This window comes from Lactuca saligna, chromosome 8 (genome assembly GCF_052625555.1).
Source record: "Lactuca saligna cultivar CGN05327 chromosome 8, ASM5262555v1, whole genome shotgun sequence".
In the NCBI taxonomy this organism is placed as follows: domain Eukaryota; kingdom Viridiplantae; phylum Streptophyta; class Magnoliopsida; order Asterales; family Asteraceae; genus Lactuca; species Lactuca saligna.
In genome coordinates, this window is record NC_136424.1 from 94,183,069 (window position 1) to 94,203,519 (window position 20,451).

The 20,451-nt window shown below is 33.6% G+C and overlaps 4 protein-coding genes across 4 annotated transcripts; 2 read left to right on the top strand and 2 right to left on the bottom strand.

The window, feature by feature from the left end:
- The first annotated feature begins 536 nt into the window (after positions 1–536).
- Positions 537–4,710, top strand: LOC145010813 (neutral ceramidase 2-like). Its single transcript, XM_078969361.1, has 10 exons — positions 537–741; positions 1,283–1,666; positions 1,790–1,998; positions 2,076–2,399; positions 2,466–2,730; positions 2,832–3,090; positions 3,169–3,294; positions 3,398–3,461; positions 3,573–3,718; positions 4,020–4,710. Exons 2-10 carry the CDS (start codon positions 1,332–1,334, stop codon positions 4,566–4,568), a joined length of 2,277 nt encoding a protein of 758 aa, XP_078825487.1. The 5' UTR covers positions 537–741; positions 1,283–1,331; the 3' UTR covers positions 4,569–4,710.
- A 1,635-nt stretch (positions 4,711–6,345) lies between these two features.
- On the top strand, positions 6,346–9,409 carry LOC145011062 (cytosolic enolase 3-like). The gene is made up of 12 exons (XM_078969686.1): positions 6,346–6,726; positions 6,868–7,022; positions 7,106–7,280; positions 7,357–7,545; positions 7,635–7,715; positions 7,798–7,874; positions 7,957–8,060; positions 8,156–8,254; positions 8,324–8,409; positions 8,660–8,746; positions 8,884–9,081; positions 9,155–9,409. Exons 1-12 carry the CDS (start codon positions 6,622–6,624, stop codon positions 9,221–9,223), a joined length of 1,425 nt encoding a protein of 474 aa, XP_078825812.1. The 5' UTR covers positions 6,346–6,621; the 3' UTR covers positions 9,224–9,409.
- Positions 9,410–10,688: 1,279 nt separating this feature from the next.
- LOC145013178 (DNA sliding clamp PCNA) lies at positions 10,689–12,209 on the bottom strand. The gene is made up of 4 exons (XM_078971983.1): positions 11,810–12,209; positions 11,448–11,600; positions 11,241–11,338; positions 10,689–11,165 (listed from the first exon to the last, which is right to left on the bottom strand). The coding sequence occupies exons 1-4, from the start codon at positions 12,126–12,128 to the stop codon at positions 10,941–10,943; spliced, it is 795 nt and encodes a 264-aa protein (XP_078828109.1). The 5' UTR covers positions 12,129–12,209; the 3' UTR covers positions 10,689–10,940.
- Positions 12,210–14,921: 2,712 nt separating this feature from the next.
- Positions 14,922–17,730, bottom strand: LOC145012216 (protein GRAVITROPIC IN THE LIGHT 1-like). The gene is made up of 3 exons (XM_078971013.1): positions 17,609–17,730; positions 17,385–17,522; positions 14,922–16,503 (listed from the first exon to the last, which is right to left on the bottom strand). The coding sequence occupies exons 1-3, from the start codon at positions 17,656–17,658 to the stop codon at positions 15,027–15,029; spliced, it is 1,665 nt and encodes a 554-aa protein (XP_078827139.1). The 5' UTR covers positions 17,659–17,730; the 3' UTR covers positions 14,922–15,026.
- Positions 17,731–20,451: the final 2,721 nt, after the last annotated feature.

The following is a 20,451-nucleotide window of genomic DNA, read 5'->3' on the forward strand; positions in this document are numbered from 1 at the left end:
AAGTCGATGTGAAGTTGTGAAAACCATATTCAAAACGACTTGCATACAAACAACTAGTTTGAAATCAGTAATGAACTTAAGAATAATATTGCAATTAATAAACCATACAACGCTTGGCACATGATTTAATAAAAATATTATTTAATAGATCAGACATCATACTGTTAAGCGAAAGAAAGTTAACCAAAGTCAAAATTAATAATTATTGGTAATGCTTACATTTTATTAACCAAAAGCAAACAAGTAAAAACATTAAAAGCTTTCCATAAACGTTACCGTATAGTAATATAACTTAACATAAAGATATTCTAATTGTTCTCCTGACCTATCTATCTAGTAACTTCCTAGGCGGTGACACTTTTTTTTAATAATATTTGCCAGTTAAAAAAAATTTTAAAAAAAAATATAGTATATGATACATATACATCACGTTTGAACCCAATATTGTTGCAATCAAATCATAATCACAAATCTAGACCCTAAAGCGTTGAAAATCATACGCATCATGTGTGGACTCCTAATTTAATTCATCGCAGACTTCCACCTACTACTATAATAACGCCAACGATGTTCCCCACTCTTCACTTCAACGCCACTCTATGTATAAATTCCATTCATACCCGCATTCCTCCATTACTCCAACCCTCTCTCCCACTCAAACCTCAATCACACTCACATGATACAATCATACTCAATTTAATGGAGTAGACACTATACACTGCTGAATCTGTCGAATTTTAGGTATAAATCTCAGTTATTCTAGTTTAAACCTCCAATTTTGACATATCCGGTTTGCCATTTGAATACACAGGTTTTGATTTCTCATTTTAATGTTTTTGGTTATAATAATCTGTCGGTTGTAGATGATATAGTATTATAGTGATTTGAGACGTATTTCTTTTTTTTGTTATTCGGAGATTATCGATGGTGATTCAAAAATTATAACGGTTTCCTGGTGCAATTGCCTTGGTTGACTGGTGTTGTTCTTTGGAAATCTGGATGATTAAATATTGTTGTTAACAGATTCCGTTCAGTGTTCCTGCTATTTGATGTTATTTGTCGAGAAAACATGCAAATTTGGTACGAAACTTAATTGTTTCCTCCGGTTATCTTCATGATGTTACCTATTCGAGATAGATTGATTTTTGAGAATACATATATAAAAATGTGTTATGAACTTATGATATTATATCTAGCCATCTAGGGCATGAATATCAAGTTAAGATTGGTTTCACCTATTTAATTTTGTGAATAACTTCCACTCCTATTTTGTTATCATCAGTGAAGAAAGACCTAGAGAGAGCTAAATTCTACACGTTGGTGGAGTTGTTATGGAGTTCTTTCAGTCTCTCATCCAGAAACAACATTCAATTGCATGGTTTTGGGTGTTATTACTAGTTTGTGTACTGAATGGGAAAACAACAATCTCAGCTTCCAATTACTTAGTAGGACTTGGAAGCTATGACATCACAGGGCCTGCTGCTGATGTCAACATGATGGGCTATGCCAACTCAGATCAAACTGCATCTGGCATCCATTTTCGGCTTCGAGCTCGTGCATTCATTGTTGCAGAGCCACAGGGAAACCGTGTGGTATTTGTAAATCTTGATGCTTGCATGGCCTCACAACTTATAACCATCAAAGTCCTAGAGAGGTTGAAAGCAAGGTACTTTAATACTTTACTCATTTACTGTAGTTCTAATGTTCTATCTTTACTTCTTAAAACTTATAACTGGTGATCAAGTTATAGTCTTTATAGGTGCAAATAAAACATCTTTTTGCTGTATAGGTATGGAGATTTATACACAGAAAAGAACGTTGCCATTAGTGGTATACACACCCATGCAGGCCCTGGAGGCTATCTACAATATGTTGTGTATATTGTTACATCTTTAGGATTCGTACGCCAATCATTTGATGTAATAGTTGATGGCATTGAACAAAGCATCATCCGTGCTCATGAAAACCTTCATCCTGGATCAGTATTTGTAAACAAAGGTAAAGATATCTTAATTTTGTTACCATTATAAACTATGGGACATTTATTTATGATAATTTTGGTATAAAACTTGCAGGAGAGATCTTGGATGCAGGTGTGAATCGTAGCCCTAGTGCTTACCTTAACAATCCTGCAACAGAAAGGGCAAAGTACAAGTATGATGTGGATAAAGAAATGACACTTTTGAAGTTTGTAGATGATCAGTGGGGTCCAGTGGGTGCCTTTAACTGGTTTGCTACTCATGGGACTTCAATGAGTCGTACAAATGAGTTAATCAGTGGGGACAATAAAGGAACAGCTGCACGCCTCATGGAAGATTGGTTCAATAATCAGAAACGTGTTAGTGAAAATGAAAACCCACGAAGAGTCTCCAATATTGTTCAAGTTTCACAAACAAACCGTAAGTTTATTAAAATAATTACCAGTTAAAATTGTTTATTTTTAATCTTATGGTGTTTTTATACAGACCATGAGTTGCTGGAACTCGCGTCTTCATTTCAGTCAACTTCTGGTCAACCAACAACCAAGTATTTGAGCATATCAAGACGTGTTAGAAGTGCTCTTAGATCTGCAGATAGGCCGATATTTGTATCTGCTTTTTGTCAATCGAATTGTGGGGATGTGAGTCCAAATGTGCTTGGGGCTTTTTGCACAGATACTGGGTTGCCCTGTGATTTTAATCATAGTACTTGTGGTGGGAAGAATGAGTTGTGTTATGGAAGAGGACCAGGGTTTGTGCTTTTTCCTTTTTCATTTTCTTTTATGAAATTTTCTATTCATGTGTTTTTAACATTTTCTTTATCAATCTTGAATTTTTTTCAATTAATGGCAGATACCCAGATGAATTTGAAAGCACGCGTATAATTGGGGAGAGACAATTCAAGAAAGCTGCTGATCTTTTTAACAGTGCTGCTGAAAAGTTAACTGGAAAGATTGATTTTCGTCACAGTTATTTGGATTTTTCACAGCTTGAGGTGAAAAAAGGAGGGAATGAGAGTGTTAAAACATGTCCTGCTGCCATGGGATTTGCATTTGCAGCTGGAACAACTGATGGGCCTGGGGCTTTTGATTTTAAGCAAGGGGACAACACTGTAAGTTAAAACAAATCATGGTTTTATGAGTTTTTTCGATTTCGTTAAATATTTGAAAATTTTTAATTATTCTTTTAGGGGAATCCATTTTGGAAATTGGTGAGGAACTTGCTAAAAACACCAAGTCAGGAGCAAAAAGACTGTCAACAGCCAAAGCCTATTTTGCTTGATACAGGAGAAATGAAGGTGCCATATGATTGGGCGGTGAGTATCATATATATATTTTTTCTCAAAATTCCCATAAAATTACAAAAATGATAAATTTTGACTTTACATAACATTTTTATTTTTTCTTTATCTTTAACAGCCATCAATTCTCCCAGTTCAAATACTAAAGATCGGGCAGATGGTGATTCTCAGTGTACCTGGAGGTATCTGATAGATGGACAATTTAGATATTTAAACAATAACCAAACTCTTTTAAATTTTTTGCAACTTTTAAATCTAAATTGGTAAATTATAACATTGTTGAAAAATAACAGAATTTACAACTATGGCTGGGAGGCGCTTGCGTGATGCTGTTAGTGCTGTTTTTAAAGGAAAAGTCCATGTTGTCATAGCTGGTTTAACTAATACCTACTCTCAATATATTACCACTTTTGAGGAATATGAGATGCAAAGATATGAGGTAACTTAATTGATGATTTGTTCAATAAATTTACATTTGTTACAAGGGGACTCCACAAGCTTTCTAGGGCTATTTTCCATGATCAGAATGAGGAGGGTATCCGGGTCTTTTGCACACCTATCCCACCTTTTTTGGTAGAACAAAAAGTCTAGCCTTTTTGGGTAGGACAAGAAGTTTCAATTTTTTGTCTCACTGTTTCAGACAATTTTTGTCTTATTGACATCGGTTCTAGTCTAATGTAAGTCAAACACAGTACAAAATTGTATGTGCATAAATGACCATGAATTTTTTATCTTACCAGGGAGCTTCGACGCTATACGGTCCAAATACTTTAAGCGCCTACATTCAGGAGTTCACAAAGCTCGCAACCGCCATTGTCACCGGAAAAACTGTAGAAGCGGGCCCACCACCACCGGATCTACTAAGCAAGCAGATAGGCTTGCTACCACCCGTGGTGGTGGACTCCACCCCATTGGGAGTCAAATTCGGGGATGTCAGTACTGATGTCCCTCGAAATTCCACCTTTAAAAAAGGTGACACGCTGACCGTTGTGTTTTGGTCAGCGTGCCCTAGAAACGATCTCATGACTGAAGGGACATTTGCTTTAGTGGAGTTGCTTCAAGGGCAGGATACGTGGGTCCCGGTTTATGATGATGATGATATTTGCCTTCGGTTTAAGTGGTCAAGGCCTTCGAAGCTTAGTGCTCAAAGTCATGCTACTATAGAATGGCGGATCCCACAATCAACTGTTCCTGGGGTTTATAGGGTGAGCCATTTTGGTGCATCTAAAAGTTTATTCGGTTCGATTAGCCATTTTAGTGGCTCGTCGAGTGCTTTTGTGGTTAAGTAATTTTTGGAAAATTTTAACTGTTTGAGATTAAAAACTTGTTATTCCATAAATTCATTGTACACGAGCTCATGTATCATGTAATTTATGTGTTCATATGACAACTAAGTTAAATATATCATAAAGATCTCCACTTCTTATTAAATCATCTTACAAAAATTTAAACATTCATAAAGAAAGGGGAAATATTCTACACTTGTTTGTGTTTAAGATTCATTCTAAACAAATGTTATAATGGTCATTTATTGTTATTCGGCGGAACGTAAATTACTTGGCAATAAATACTTGATGAAAAAATAGGGCATAATGTTGGGCAAAATGCAAGAAACAACAATATAGCTTCTTATAGTTTCTAATTATAGCATTGTACCTTCAAAAATTTCCTTATTACAACGTCATACTTTCAAAATATTACCCATTATAGCATTGAGATTTGAATTATCCTGCCATGACACAAATTAGGATGATTATATGTAATGTCATTGCTAGGTGATAGAAAGTGTATTTTTTATTATTATAAAAACTGTCCATATTGGATATTTAAAAAGTAATTGCAGCCAAAATGAGAAAAAGGAAGCACAAGTCAGATGATTTTGCATTCATCACTAATTGTAACTTCCATCACTTAAAAAAAATGGACAAATTGGATAATCACTAATTGCAATCTTGATGTTTACTCACAAATAAGTAATTTATTTTGGATTCTTTCGAAAAAAAAAAGATGGTTATTATGTTCATTAGATGGAGTATGAAAGTGTTAAAGAGAGTGAAAAGTATATGAAAGAGCTTACAATTTTCACACTCCGCTCTAAAGTTACATGACACTGTATAAAAGATATCAACTTGGTCATATCCTGAAAAAAATAATAATAATAAAATTGTATTATATGAATGATCTGAATCTTTTTCAAAACCCATCAAATGGAAGGTAATGAACCATAGATCTTCTTCTATGTGGAATTTTACATCTTAACTCTTCTGTTTCATGATTTTATTAAATAATGGTGTAAATCTCATATGATATGGACATCCTTATTCTAATAAAAGAATAGTTTTAATTTTCTTTTAACATGTGTTATCATATTAGACTTCGTAATTAAATATATATATATATATATATATATATATATATATATATATATATATATTTGCCATGTATCACCCTATAAAACTCTTGATTAATGCATGCCACTTATCAACCTATTAATTCTCTATTTCAAATTTTAACATTTTCACTTTAATTACAAAAAATTTAATAACAATGAAATAGAAATTAAAATAAAATTAATACAAATTATAACGTAATATAATTTCACATATTTATTTAAATTAACGATTATAATTGATTAATAATTTTGTGTTCTAACAATTAAAATTTAATTAATTTTGTAGCCGTGATTTTACGGATTATAAACTAGTTTTATAATAAAAAAATAAAGTAAATTACATGTTATTTCTATAAGTATAGGTGGGTTTTGTAATTTTGGTGTCTCAAGACTCTCTTGTATTTTTGTCCATATTTGAAGTTTTTGAGTTTCAAATAAAATGAATATATTTGCTCCCAAAATATAGCTTCTTTTTGCAAACATTGCCTAAATATCTTAACTTGTATTATTTCATTATAATTCAAATCTCATTATTATAAATGAATTTTAAAAAAAATAATAATAATGTACAATATTCTGATAAAAAAATTGAAAGTACAACGACAAAAAAAAAAAAAAATTATGATAAAGGTAAATATATGTTTGTTTCCCCTTTTAAGTTTTTAGGAAAACTTAAAAATAACTTTAGAACGTGAAAGACAGGAATACTCTTTGCACCTGTGACCTGTGAGTCAAATCCAACAAGCACAACTCTCCGGAAACAATTCGAATTTCAGCATGGTGTTTAGGTTTTAACCTGCCGGAAAATTCCTTCATTCCCAGACGTTATTCTCTCCGATCTCTGCAAATTTTACCATATCCGATTTAGTCCAAGAGTAATCGAATAGACAGGCCCATTGAGCGAGGTGTACGTAGTAGCAGTAGCCATAGTAGTTACACCATAAGCTGAAATGTCAGTTCAGGACTATCTAGATAAGCACACGCTCTCTCGGAAGATTGAAGACGCTGTCAATGCTGCTGTTAGGGCAAAAACTCCCGATCCCGTTCTATTCATTGTGAGCTTTTTCTAATCTTTCTAATCTCTTCTTAAGTTTTGAATTTGCAATCAGCTCGATTATTGTCATAAGAAGATTATACTAACCTTAAAACTACGTCGATTATCATCCTAAACAGTTAATTTACTTGTTTATGTATAGTCTAATCATATGCGGAAAGCTGTTCCTTCGGTGATAACCAAGGTTAAAGCGAGGCAAATTCTTGATAGTAGAGGAATTCCAACTGTTGAAGTTGATTTGTATACCAATAAAGGAATGTTCAGAGCGTCTGTTCCAAGTGGTGCTCCTTCTGGAATGTAAATTCTTCATTATTAGTCTCAGAATTTTAAATACAAGATGGTAAAACATATATATGATCCTTAATTGTTACATAATACAGGTATGAAGCTATTGAGTTACGTGATGGAGATAAATCCACATATCTTGGAAATGGTGTGAGCAAAGCTGTTAAGAATATCAATGAGAAGATATCTGAAGCTATAGTTGGCATGGATCCAATCCTTCAGAACCAAATTGATCAGGCAATGATAGATTTGGACAAAACTGAGAAAAAGGTAGCTATCCAAACTGCAATTGTAACATTTTTTCTGGTATCATCTTATATGTTTTAATCATTTATGATGTATCCAGGGTGAACTTGGAGCAAATGCAATATTAGCAGTGTCAATTGCTGCTTGCAGAGCTGGAGCTGCTGAAAAGGATGTTCCACTTTACAAACATATTGCTGAACTTTCTGGAAGAGGAAGCAGTGTTCTTCCTGTTCCTGCTTTCACGCTCATAAGTGGAGGAAAACATGCTGGGAACAATTTGGCTATACGAGTAAGCTGATGCTTTATATATTAATATATGTGACCAATTCTCATTTCCCAATGTTAAATCTTCTGAGAATTTTGTTTTAATAAAATCAGGAGATTATGATTCTTCCAGTTGGGGCACAAAGATTTGAGGAGGCAATGCAAATGGGGTCTGAAACATATCATCATTTGAAGGTGAGTTGCACATCATACCAATCCATTGTGTCATTCTCATTCTATCTTCTTTTTAAAAAATTGTTATCTGTTTGAAATGCAGGCTGTTATTGCAGAGAAATATGGTGCACATGGATGTAATGTTGGTGAAGATGGTGGCCTTGCTCCTGATATCACCAGGCATGTTTAATGTCTTCTGATTAATATGGTGTGATCTTTTCCTTTTACCTCAATTGATGATTATGATATTCCATTTTTGCAGCTTTAGAGAAGGACTAGATCTTGTAATGGAGGCAATCGGTAGAACAGGGTATATTGATAAACTAAAGATTGCAGTTGACATTGCTGCTACTGATTTTTGCATAGGTAATACATACTACAAATCTATAACTCTTTTAACTATAGTTTTTGAAAAAAACAAAACAAAAAAACTTGACATCTATATTTACTATTGATTTTAGGTTCAAAGTATGACTTAGATTTCAAATCTCCAAGAAGGTCAGGACAAAACTTTAAATCAGGAGAAGATATGATTGAGATTTATAAGGAACTATGTAGAGGTATATGAACATGTTGTCATGTATTATGAGACAACGATTCATTATTTTTGACTTATTTTGGTTTTTTAGACTATCCTATTGTGTCTATTGAGGATCCATTTGACAAGGAGGATTGGGAACAAGTGAAGTATTTTTCAGGGCTTGGAATCTGCCAGGTTTGTTTATGAATCCTTATTATGTTGGCTGATTTGGAGTATGTTTTTGGAAAGAATTGGATTATGAAGAAATTGTAATTTGTCACACATTGGGTTGGAAGGAAACTGAACTGAATTTAACAATAAAAGTTGATTAACTTTCTAAACTTTTCACTTTTAATATAATTTTGAGTTTTACAAATTTGGTCCTTATTTGAGTTTTCATAATGTTTTTGGTTGCTGTTCCAAGTGACTTTTATGTTATATGCAGGTTGTTGGAGATGACTTGTTGATGTCAAATCCTAAACGTGTTGAAAGAGCCATCCAAGAACATGCTTGCAATGCACTTCTTCTCAAGGTTAAATAAAAAAAAATCCCAAATGAGTATTAGTTAAATATTTAAAAAGTAAAAACACGTCTCAACAAGGACAACATGAGAAAAATGAATGTTAAGTGTTGAGAATAATTTGTAAAGAAACAAAGACACACATGCAGGTGAACCAAGTTGGGAGTGTGACAGAAGCAATTGAAGTAGTGAAGATGGCAAAAGATGGTAATTGGGGTGTGGTGATATCACAAAGAAGTGGAGAAACGGATGATTCTTTTTTAGCTGATTTATCAGTGGGTCTTGGCACGGGTCAGATAAAAGCAGGTGCACCTTCTAGAGGAGAGCGCTTAGCCAAGTATAATCAGGTTCGTTTAAAAAAAAAAAAAAGAATATTAGGTGGATATGTGGGGTTTAATAATAATCTCAAGTTTTGTGCAGTTAATTAGAATTGAAGAAGAGATTGGGGATCAAGCAAGATATGTTGGTGATGACTGGAGGCATTCCTGAACACTTTCAACTTTCAATATGCAAAGGTAATACCGATACCGGTTTGTTGTATCATAATCTTTCTTTTCTAGATCTGATTTGTATGGAGGAGTGTTTTGTGTTGTGTTATCATGTTTAAACAAAATTTTCATGTAAAACTAAAACCAATCTTAGTCATTTATAAATTACACACGTTGTTACCTTCAAGTTGTTATTACATGAGTCATTATTCCCTTTCCTGTACAAGCATATAAATGATATAATACGATTGATTAAACCAGAAACTAGGATATTCTTTGTTTATAGTTTTTGGATCTTTGACTTGACTATTATTAAGGTTCTTGGGCCATGTATATACCACATTTGAGTTTACATATGGGGTATGTCAAATCAGGTGCTAATTAAATGAACAAATTTGACTTCATTTTTTAAAAGTAAATTATTTTTGCAGCTAATACAAAAATATTATAAAAATTAATTTATGTGGTTTAAATGACAGAAGAAACATAGACATAAACAAAAAGACAGGTGGTCCCAAAAAAACTGCCACTGGACCCAAAAAAGATGGGTTCAAAAAAGAAAAAACCGGACCGGCACAAGGCCATTTGGGACCAACCAATCTGAAAAAAGAATAGACCAGTTCCAATAAAAAGACCAGACCAATGCAAACGGAAGCTAAAGTTTATTTACATATAATTTTTGTTGTTAATTACACATGTTTTATTAACAGATTATCTGACTTCTAAATAACTCAAAACTGTCCCCAAAACTAAACCATGCCATGACCGTGAAACCGGACTGAAAAAGAAAGAGACCAGTCCCAAAAAGGCTGGACCAAAGAAAAGTATAGCTTGAAAAAATATAGGACCTTTTCAAAAGCGTTTTAAAAACACCAGCTTTGAGATCAGTCTACAACAATTGTTATTGTGTATAAGCTAGAAGGAAATGTTCCTTTGGATATACAATCTAAGCCCATTTTCTGTTTATTTTTCGTTTTTAGGTTTTTTGTTCTTTTATTTTTATTTTTGGGTTTCTTCATTAAAATGTTGATAAATAAAAAAAGAAAAAAGTAATATACTAAAAAAATAACAAAAACAATTTTTACAATGCTTATTTCATTTTTTAATGAAAACGATGAATACATTCGACAGCTATTTGTAGCATACTTAACCAATTGAACTTTTATATAAAACGACATCATTTGGGTCTTTTGGTTTGACTGGGTTTTTTTAGGGTTATATAACAAATCATACCTAAAACTTGTTTTCTTATTTTTCTAAAAGCCAATAAGTTTTGTTTATTAAAATGGTTCAATCTTTTGGTGCGATGATTTATTTGCACACCCCTAAGCGACAGGCTCCGTCAATGAGATCTTTAGATTCATGTGATTTTTACAAGTTTGAAGTAAGAGTCAAACTTGGAACAAATTCATTTAAAACGCTTTAATCTCAAACAATGAATACAGAAATCAGCTTCAATAATTCAATTACAAAAACAGATTTAAATTTGCTAGGAAAAAAAAAGTACCAAGTAGCAATTATATAGAAAACAAAACAAACACCTCAAATAAAAACTGAAAAATCCTAACAAAATGAAAAAAAAAAAAAAAAAAGGTAGCATCAAGAAAAACTTGGCTATGTTCTCGTGAGTACATAACACACAATATACCTTCAACTAGCAAACAAGTAACAAAGCATTTAGTATTTTAGTTCTCACAGCTCACTTGTATCTTGTGGATTCAAGATTTGTTCTCTTCATCATCTTCTTCAATCTTAGGAGCCAAATAAAACCTAATGTACCCCATCTCTGCAATCTTGTACTCCACCACGACAGGAAGCTCTGAAGACAAACTGAGTGTCACAGTACTCGACAATGGAGTTGCCTTTGTAAACGAGTTCATGTATCTTAATGCAAATGTCAAAGACACAGGCTCATTCATCTCAATCACTGTCGCCTCTTCTGGCTGCAATTTCTCATCTTTTTAACACATTTTCATGCTAAGAAACAATTTATGATACCAAAACAGTAGCATACACACCTTATCTACTGTAGTGTTCTGCCTACAAACAACATTTGCAGTTCCAATATCACCTCTTGTTGAGAACTTCACACCTTCCTTGGTCACAGATATCACAACTGCACGAAAAATCATCCCCTAATGTTTATAATTGTGTAATCTTTGATTGAATCAAAGAATCAGGGGTAAAGAAAACGAATCACATTCAAATAAAGACTAAAGAACTACCTGTATCACCAATACTACTGAGATCTTTACAGATCCTTGCAAACTCGGCTGAAGGCATTCGAACAATGGCATGGTACTCTGCTTCAGGAATTCCAAGGTGCTCGCTGTCAATGTCCATCAGTTTCATCTCAAAATCGGCAATTTTATCTTGAGCTGCAGAATATACCCTCGAATTTTAGCTTCTAAAATAAGATATAATCAAGATCTAGCATCTATAAATCCAGATCTTCGTAATTGACATGATATAACTTCAGAGAATTGACAAAAACTTCATATAAGCTATATAACTCTGATTGAAAGGTATGCAAACAAAACCATCAAATTGATGGTTAACACAATTAGGAATTGAAACAGGAACTTACTAGGGCTTTCAAACATGAAAGTAACGGTGTCGCTACCGTCGTCAGCCTTGAGGGTGATGATATCATCATTACCGGCGCACTTGAGCATCTTGGACATGTTGCTGAGGTTCATACCCATAGATAGGTTACGATCACATCGATAGTGTTCAAATCCTTCGGATCTAAGAAGGAGTGACACCAGCGCTACGTGACTCGAGTCCATCGCCTGAAGCGAAAACCCGGTGGCCGAGCAGTCAAAGTTGGCATCGTTGACCAGGTCCTTGATCGACTCCATCACCTTCTTCAGGAGACTCCCCTGAACTAGCCTTAGCTCCAACATTTTTCCGGCGACAGATGAGCTTTCCGGTGGAGAAGCTAGGGTTAGGGCTCGAAAAACGCGGGGAAACCAAAATATCAAGATGGGTAGCAAGGGTTTTGGGTTTTATAGTAAAATGCATTCCCGCCACAATTTTTTCATCGTTGGCGGGGGGAGGGTCATGGAATATTGGGCTTTTGGGCTATATATTAAATATGCACCCTTATCATACATAATATACATTCATATGAATCGATTGAGATCGTGCTATAAAAAGTAGGGCTAGTGCTATCTTTTTATTGGTTTTATAATTCTTTTTAGCCAACCCTATAATCTGAAAAGACACCTCATTTTACCATTTATACAACTCTAATTAATTTTTGAAATATTTTTATTGGTTGAAATTGCATTGTTTTCCGAAAAAACTGATTACAAGTAGTTGATTATAGGTTGAAATTTTATAAATAGAGTGTCTAATTGGTGTCTTATTAAGAACACTTTTTGTTTAGAGTAAATTTGCATTGATTTTGTCATTTTGACTCTTTTATCTGGTTTTATGGTCATAACTTGCATTGATTTTGTTATTTTGACGATTTTATCGGGTTTTTGTCATTTTGACTCTTTTATCTGGTTTTATGGTCACAACTTGCATTGATTTTGTTATTTTGACAATTTATCGGGTTTCTGATGACAATCACATCCCATTTTATCGGGTTTTACTATAATTAAAAAACAAAGGCTTTTAAAGAAAGAAACGAGGGGAATAAGCTTCGAACTTATGACCTCGAGGCTCCACCACAACAATAAAGTCTCTTCCCAGTAAGCTAGAAACTTTTTGTGTAAATAACTTTTTGAACTTTATTATATACTTTCAATACCCATTACCATATAATTTCCTTTTTAATATACAACAACCACAACCCTAAAAACTCATTAACTTCTTCAACACATTCCAACCACCGCCCATCCTCCTATCGCCACCTTCGTCTGTCACCATCTCCGACGCCATGTTCGTCACCATCTCCAACACCATCTTCATTGTTCATCGTCTTCCCCTCATATTTCTGACAGTCACCGTAATCCCTTCTCGTCGTCTTCAGTCCCTACAAGATCTAACGTCACGATTATTGTTCATCTTATTCACTATGCATCGTCTCCAGTGCTTGTCTTCTTTATCATCCGATGTGTTCTTCATAAACGCTAGCCACGACTACCGTCTTCAATGTTCATTATTTTTATTTTCGGATCTGCTGTAGATAGTGTTAACAGAAGTGGGTGGTGGTTGAGGTCTCCGGAGACTCAAGCAACGATAGGATTGCAAGTGGATTTCTGGTGATTTTTTGATTGGGTTGTAGGGGAGAGGACTGATGGTGATGGTGGTGTTGCAGATGGTCGGTGGAACTGGTGTTCTTCTTTTATTATTAATGTTAATGTTAATAATAATAATAAGCAAAAACAAATACAAATTTAATATAATGATATTAGTGGTACATATTATATTTAAGAAATATGGAGTTATAACACAAAAACGTTTAAACTTGGTGGTAAGGTTAGGGATGAACAAAGGGATCGGGAAACCGGCCGGAACCGGAACCCGATTGAACCGGTCGGGCCGGGACCAATACTATAATTCCGTGAATATTTGGAACTGGGACCCGGTAAACCGGCCGTTGGAACCGCCCCAAAACCGAGAACCGGACCGGATACAAAAAGCCTCATGCCATTGTCGCTTGAACTTCAACTAGAACTTAGGACATAACAAAAAAAAAAAAAAAAAAAAAAAAAACACGATCGTAAAACAAAAACCCAATTTACATCTAAGCTAAGATATTTTTTATTATATTTTTCATTCAAACCAAACATGTTTCAGATATCTATAGCTAAGTATTAAATTTTGGTTCATAATTTTAATTCTATGCATGTAAATTAAAAAGTGCAATGACTTTTCATTTTCAAATTTTCGTCACATATAATATAAATAAAACTTTAAATGAAAATATTATATGAATCAAAGTAATTTAACTTGTTCATTTGAGTCACTGTTCGGTCATTTTCAATGAGAATGACGTATTTCTTTCTGATAACGATGTAGTCGATCGATTTCAAGTTTTCAACAAATAAAAATTTAAAGAATTCAACATTAATTTTGTTTTAAATATTAAACAAATTTATGTATATGTATATAAAAAACATAATAGTTTTGCATTCATGATATTGATCTTCGAGCTTATAATCACATTCAATAACCGGGTATAAACCGAAACCGTAACCCCAAAATACGTTGCTATTTCTCGAAGATCGGTTCCGAAATCGAAAAACCAGCAAAAACCGGAACCGATAAAACCACCGGGCCGGTTCGGTTCTTGATTTTGGCCGAAGTCGGGTTCGGTTCGGTCCTTTTGCTCATCCCTAGGTAAGGCCTTGTATTGTTGCGTAGGAGGTCGGTAGATTGAAACCTGCCATCCTCATTTCCTTCTTTGCTGTTTTTCAAAAGCAACCAACTCATCATTATATGGCGTTTCTTTGGTTTAGCCAGCGCTTATTTGGCGCAACACATGTGCAGGCAACTAGCTAGCAACCAAAAAACCTGATAAAAAGACTAAAATGACAAAATCAATGCAAATTTGTGATATAAACGAACCTAAAATTTTTTGGATAAAACCAATAAAAAACTGTAAACTTAAAGATTTTTATAGTATTAACCTTAAAAAAAATATACTTGTTATATTCAACAATATACAATACCGCGCGCGCACACAAAAAAAAAAAAAAAAAAAAAAAAAAAAAAAAAAAAAAAAAAACATTACACAAAATAGCTAATTAAAATACAATTAATACCGAAATTAAAATATACTAAATACGAAAATACATGGGGTTTTTTTTTTTTTTTTTAATTGTTTGGTTGAATATTTCAATCTTCGCCTAAAGTTCAGACTTAGGTACAAGATATACCCTCGCTTTTACGACGTGTCCATTTCCGAGCTTAAACCCTGGACTCACCGGAAACCCAACAATAAGTCCGCTACTCACCCTCCCTCCGGGAAACCTCACCGCACTCTCCATATATTCCGGGTGGAACTCCGCCCCTCTACTCCCTTCAAAATGGCTCGGCAGCGGATCCAACGAAAACGCAACCAAATGAAGCAGCCACACCGCCTTCGCCAGCGCCAAGAACTCGCCGTAAAATCGGCTCCTTGGATGGTTCCCGGCTAACAACTGCCGTCGCTGTTCTAAATCTCCAAATAGCGATTCCTCCATTTTTGGATGTACAATTGAAAGGTACTTCTTCGAGCAGAATTTTCCGAATTGGGATGTTGGTAGGATCCCAAGTAGCTCCATCGGATCCAATGATTTCATGTCGGAGTACTGCGTGAAGCATTCTGATCGGAATTGGTTAGGGTTTAGGATAGAAGATATGCTCCCATCTATGTAGAATGTCTCGTGGTCGAATCCTTGGAAGATTTTTCGGTTTACATATGATTCGAGTGAGTATTTGGCTTGTTTTGGTCCGACACTGGACTCTGTTATGGCGGAGTTGGTGCCGGTGATGGATTTGACGGTGGCTGTGATGTCCCAATGTGCCGCCTTCATGAGCGAGAGGAGTAGTGACGCAAAGGATCTCGATCCTTCTTTAACGGAATTCACGCATGTTTCGAACAGCTCCGGCACCACCATCGGCGCCGGAGAGACTGGAACGGTGGATGGACATTGGAATTGGCTACTGCAGCTGACTCTTCTCTTTGATTGATAAGAATGCGACCTACACTTCCTCCCGGCGCTGCCGTTGATGGTGGTGGCCGTCTTTAATTTCTCTCTCAAGTTATCAACCTCCGCCTCCTTGCTTCTCACCTCCATCTTCAATTTCTCCATCGCCGCCTCATACGGCGCCACCACGTCCCTCAGCGTCAGCCCCGACACCATCTTATTAGACCTGTCAATGTTCATCCCGAAACTCCGCCGGAACCTCTCCCTAAAAACCCCCAATTTCCTCAGCTCAGACACAACCGCCACGTCGGATAACCTCATCTTATCTGCATCCCACGGACAGTGCGCCTCCTGTAGACTAACATACGCAGTCTTCATAGATGACACCGCTTCAAACACCTCACCCATCAACAACACCATTTCAATCTCCTTCTTGGTTCTGTAGCCACTTTGCTCCTCCACCATCGCCACCGCTGCCCCCAAGTACTCTTCCGCATCTTCTTCATTTCCCTCTTCAGTCTTGTCCGTGCCTTCTTCTTCAGAACCGTCTTCTCCGGTATCGTGTTCCGAAATGTCATTGGTGTTGTTGCTGCCGGAACAGAGTTGGTGGAGCAAACAGGAGGCGGTGACACGGTGGATCATGTCGGAGAAATTAGAAACCTTGTTGGCCATCTTCCTAAACCCTCCACCGTTTCTGTCAAAAACAACCAATCAAACAATTAATTCACTCACAGTAACATCAATCAATGGAGTAAAAAGATTATCAATTCAAGTATCGCCATCTCTGAAATACGATGTGAACTTTTATTGATTTTTATTATTAGCGGTGCAGTACAAACACACACCGTCTGTCAATATGTCATGGCACCTACGTCATACTTCTAGTCACCATCTAATTCTATCTAAATTTTCTTATAATGTTTTAAATTTTATAAAATTCAACAAAATATATTTATGGGTTATTCTATATTTATATAGAACGATGAAATATATTTATAATAGTTAAAAGAGGTCATTTTTCTATTCAATAGTTCAATATGTATTAAATTTAATATTCATTGAACTCAATATGTATTAAATTTAATATTCAGTGATATTACACTGTTTATTATGGATGATGTTATCAATTTAAACCAATGATAAAATAATGCTAAATTCAATACATACATTCTACTTGTGTAATTTAAAAAGGAAATGTAAGTTTTTTTACTAAATGAAAAAATGCACATAAATCTAAACCGAAGATTGAAAGCTAAAATCGGATCTGAGACAAAAAGATGTAGATTTAGAAAGCTTGTAATGTTAAATTTTGTTATAAAATTTACTTTTATATCAAATTAGCACATGTTTTGCATGATCGTTAAGTTTCTAGATAAAAAGTTATTATATGAAAATCATATTAGTATTTCAAAGCTTGGAATTAAAACTTATAATGATAATTTATGGTTACATTACAATTTACATGCATTGAGCGCTTATGAATTTTATATATTAGTAAAATCTTGTTTGAAATTATCTACAAATCACTTATTATTTGGAATAGAGGGAATATTGAGAAACATGTTAGGTTCTTACTTGTTCGATCTTTTGTTCGATTTTGAGGAAATAGTGCTGATGAAGATGTTATCCAGATCCATGTCTAATGGAATGGAGTGCTGAAACCGGAGTTTTGAAATTGGTTCCAATGATTTTAAGTTATTCATCTTCAAATTTCTGATACAAAAAATTATTCTTACATTAATGACTAAATAATTATTTAAATAAATAAATGTTTATACGAGAAATATATGAAATTACACCTGTGATTATGATGAGATTTGCATGCTCCACATAACATGTTTGGAAACATATTTCCTTCTGTTTGTGTTTGTGTACGACTGTTTTGACTTTTTGAGATCCAATGCAATGGAGTTTATTTATAGAACACCAAAAGGTATTGTTTTAAAATGCAAGAAGGGCCTTTAGGTTTAAGAAAACGTGCAATGAAGACCTTCCACATTTAAATATTTACATTCTAAAACTCGTTAAATACCAAAAGGGCTCATCTTCTTGGCACGATGCAAACCGAAGATAAACATGCAAACCAATTTCAAGTCTATTTTATGATAATTATTGAAATGCATACATTTAAAAGTAGAATAATGGTTGTGAGTAAGTGTTCTAAACAAATAGTTCATAAATCATTGTATTTTTATGTTTTTATGTAAAAAAGCTACAACTATATATTTTTAGAAAACTACTCATTTAAAAAAAAATTACGAAAAAACATACATATATTTTTTTAAACATCATTTCTAAGAGTTTGGTTTCCTTCGTAATATAATGTAATCTAATAATTTGATAAGCATACTAAGGGTGAACGGGTGATCATGCTTCAATTTTTTACAAAAAATGAAAACCAAATTAGATTTTCAGTTTCAGTTTTTTCGTAGATCAGAACCTGCGAGAAGAGTAGTTTACGACTTTACGGTATTTTCTGATGTCTTCCTATTTGTTTTTATATCTTTTGGATTAGTATAAAGACTTCAAATAATATTTGTATTCGAATAAGGATTCCTTAGTTATTGGGATAAACCATTTTTAGGATATATATATATATATATATATATATATATATATATATATATATATATATATATATATATATATATATATATATATATATATATATATATGACATATCTCATTAAAATGAAACACTCCCACCTTTATTTTGTCACTCTAGTAGATGGAGATATATACAAAGGTAGTTGTTTTGTAAGCGTATAGATATATACTTTCATTAATACATTGTTTCTGTTTTGTTCAATTCTAATTTTCTTATATCACAATGTTGCAAAAGGATCAAATCTCTTCGAAGTGATTCGAGTTGATGGATTCAATTTCCTAAACATAATTCTGATAAATATTTCTAAGCTATTTGAGATTCTGAACTGAAATTACTATATGGAGCATAATTTTTGTGGTTCTAAATGAAGCAACTCAGAACCAAAAGTAGACAAATGTCAGTGGTTACAAAATTAACACTTTATGTAAATTATTGAACTAGGGTTACTTGCTCTCCTCTATACTAGAGGTGCAAACGAGTCACATTACTCGTGAGCTACTCGAGATCGACTCGTTAAAAGTTCGATTCGAGATCAATTTTAAACAAATCCTAACATGAGCTTAATATTAGGTTTGTTTATTAAATGAGTTCAAACTCGAACATGTGTTACATAACTCGGTTAGGCTCATGAACCTAAACGAGACTACATATATAATTTTATATATTAAAACAAATTAATATATAATAAGTACCAACTTAGGGAATTAGAGTATACCGTATACAAGTCGAGTCAAACCAAGTCTGAGTTGTATAATCCTTAATGAGCCAATCTCGAGCTTCTTACCATAAAGCTCGAAACGAACCAAGCTTGAACTCGAACCCTAAAAAAATTAAATGTGCTGAGCCCAAGCTTGGTCAGCTCGACTCGTTTGCAACTCTACTCTATATATAAAAAGATCTTCAATGGGTAATTGTTGGAACACTTATTATTATTATTATTATTATTATTATTATTATTATTATTATTATTATTAAGAAAGATATTCTAAAGCATCTGCACCATCGTATTAATTTATCTTTCCTAAAATTTTTACATAATTGGACTCTATTGAGACAATTTTAACATAAAAACTTCACTCCCATATATAATACCATAATTGTTACATGATATTCTATCACTCATGCAATCATAAAAACATGTTTTTATTTATTCATTATTGGAGCTCTTAACTTAATATGTTGTGGTTTTTTTTCTTCCTGGTTTATCAGTCAACTATTATTTTTTTACCAAGTTAAAGCAGCTGTAAAATCCTGCATTACATCTATTTAAGTCGCTAACATGTCACTTGTCAAAATATAAGCCACATAAACATCAGGAAACTAACAAAAAAATATCAATGAATTATTTATTAAATCTTGAATTTTCGGGTCACATACCATGCCATTTTGTAGTGATGCTTATGAATTTATTTATGTGGACTATTTTATATAACCCTTTATGTATGGTTTTTTATAATCTTGCTTTAAACAAGAGCTGAATTAAATGAACTTAGATATATATCTACTTTTTTTAAATTGGGATTTTTGTTCTCGTGTGGTTGGACTAGACATTATACAAATAATTTTGTTTGGAAAATACATAAAATCTGATTGTCACTATAATTTAATAAAACGAGTTTTAATTGTTATTAATTTAAAAATATATATTTAAAAAAAAAACATATATAGAAATCATCGATAAAAGTCCAAATCTACATAAACAATAAACTAAAAAAATTACATTTTTAAACCGTTCAAAATCAAAAACCCTTATTTAAACACGACTCATTTTTACCTTCTAAACTCTTGGCCTTTCAAAGAGAATATTTTTTGTCTTATCAGGTGACAATTAACACTATTTAAATTACATATAAGATTTCTTTAGATCTTGTTTAGGTGGCGTTTGGTTCGCAAAATGTTTTTAATTGAATTGAAATTTGTTAAGGAATTGGAGTCTATCAAAAATTGCAATCCAATTCTATATTTTGTTTGGTAGGTAGAAATGAAATTTGAATTCAATTTCATATTATGTTTGGTTGGAAAAAAATAAAACTT

Coding starts and splice junctions, on each gene's coding strand:
- LOC145010813 (XM_078969361.1), top strand. CDS start 1,332: ATGGAGTTCTTTCAGTCTCTCATCCAGAAACAACATTCAATTGCATGG. Junction 2,731..2,831: donor TGTTATGGAAGAGGACCAGG/GTTTGTGCTTTT, acceptor AATTAATGGCAG/ATACCCAGATGAATTTGAAA. Junction 3,295..3,397: donor AGGTGCCATATGATTGGGCG/GTGAGTATCATA, acceptor TATCTTTAACAG/CCATCAATTCTCCCAGTTCA.
- LOC145011062 (XM_078969686.1), top strand. CDS start 6,622: ATGTCAGTTCAGGACTATCTAGATAAGCACACGCTCTCTCGGAAGATT. Junction 6,727..6,867: donor CCGATCCCGTTCTATTCATT/GTGAGCTTTTTC, acceptor GTTTATGTATAG/TCTAATCATATGCGGAAAGC. Junction 9,082..9,154: donor GCTTAGCCAAGTATAATCAG/GTTCGTTTAAAA, acceptor AGTTTTGTGCAG/TTAATTAGAATTGAAGAAGA.
- LOC145013178 (XM_078971983.1), bottom strand. CDS start 12,128: ATGTTGGAGCTAAGGCTAGTTCAGGGGAGTCTCCTGAAGAAGGTGATG. Junction 11,601..11,809: donor TTTCATGTTTGAAAGCCCTA/GTAAGTTCCTGT, acceptor TATATTCTGCAG/CTCAAGATAAAATTGCCGAT. Junction 11,166..11,240: donor AGAACACTACAGTAGATAAG/GTGTGTATGCTA, acceptor GAGAAATTGCAG/CCAGAAGAGGCGACAGTGAT.
- LOC145012216 (XM_078971013.1), bottom strand. CDS start 17,658: ATGTTTCCAAACATGTTATGTGGAGCATGCAAATCTCATCATAATCAC. Junction 17,523..17,608: donor AAATCTCATCATAATCACAG/GTGTAATTTCAT, acceptor TTTTTGTATCAG/AAATTTGAAGATGAATAACT. Junction 16,504..17,384: donor TCGAACAAAAGATCGAACAA/GTAAGAACCTAA, acceptor TGTTTTTGACAG/AAACGGTGGAGGGTTTAGGA.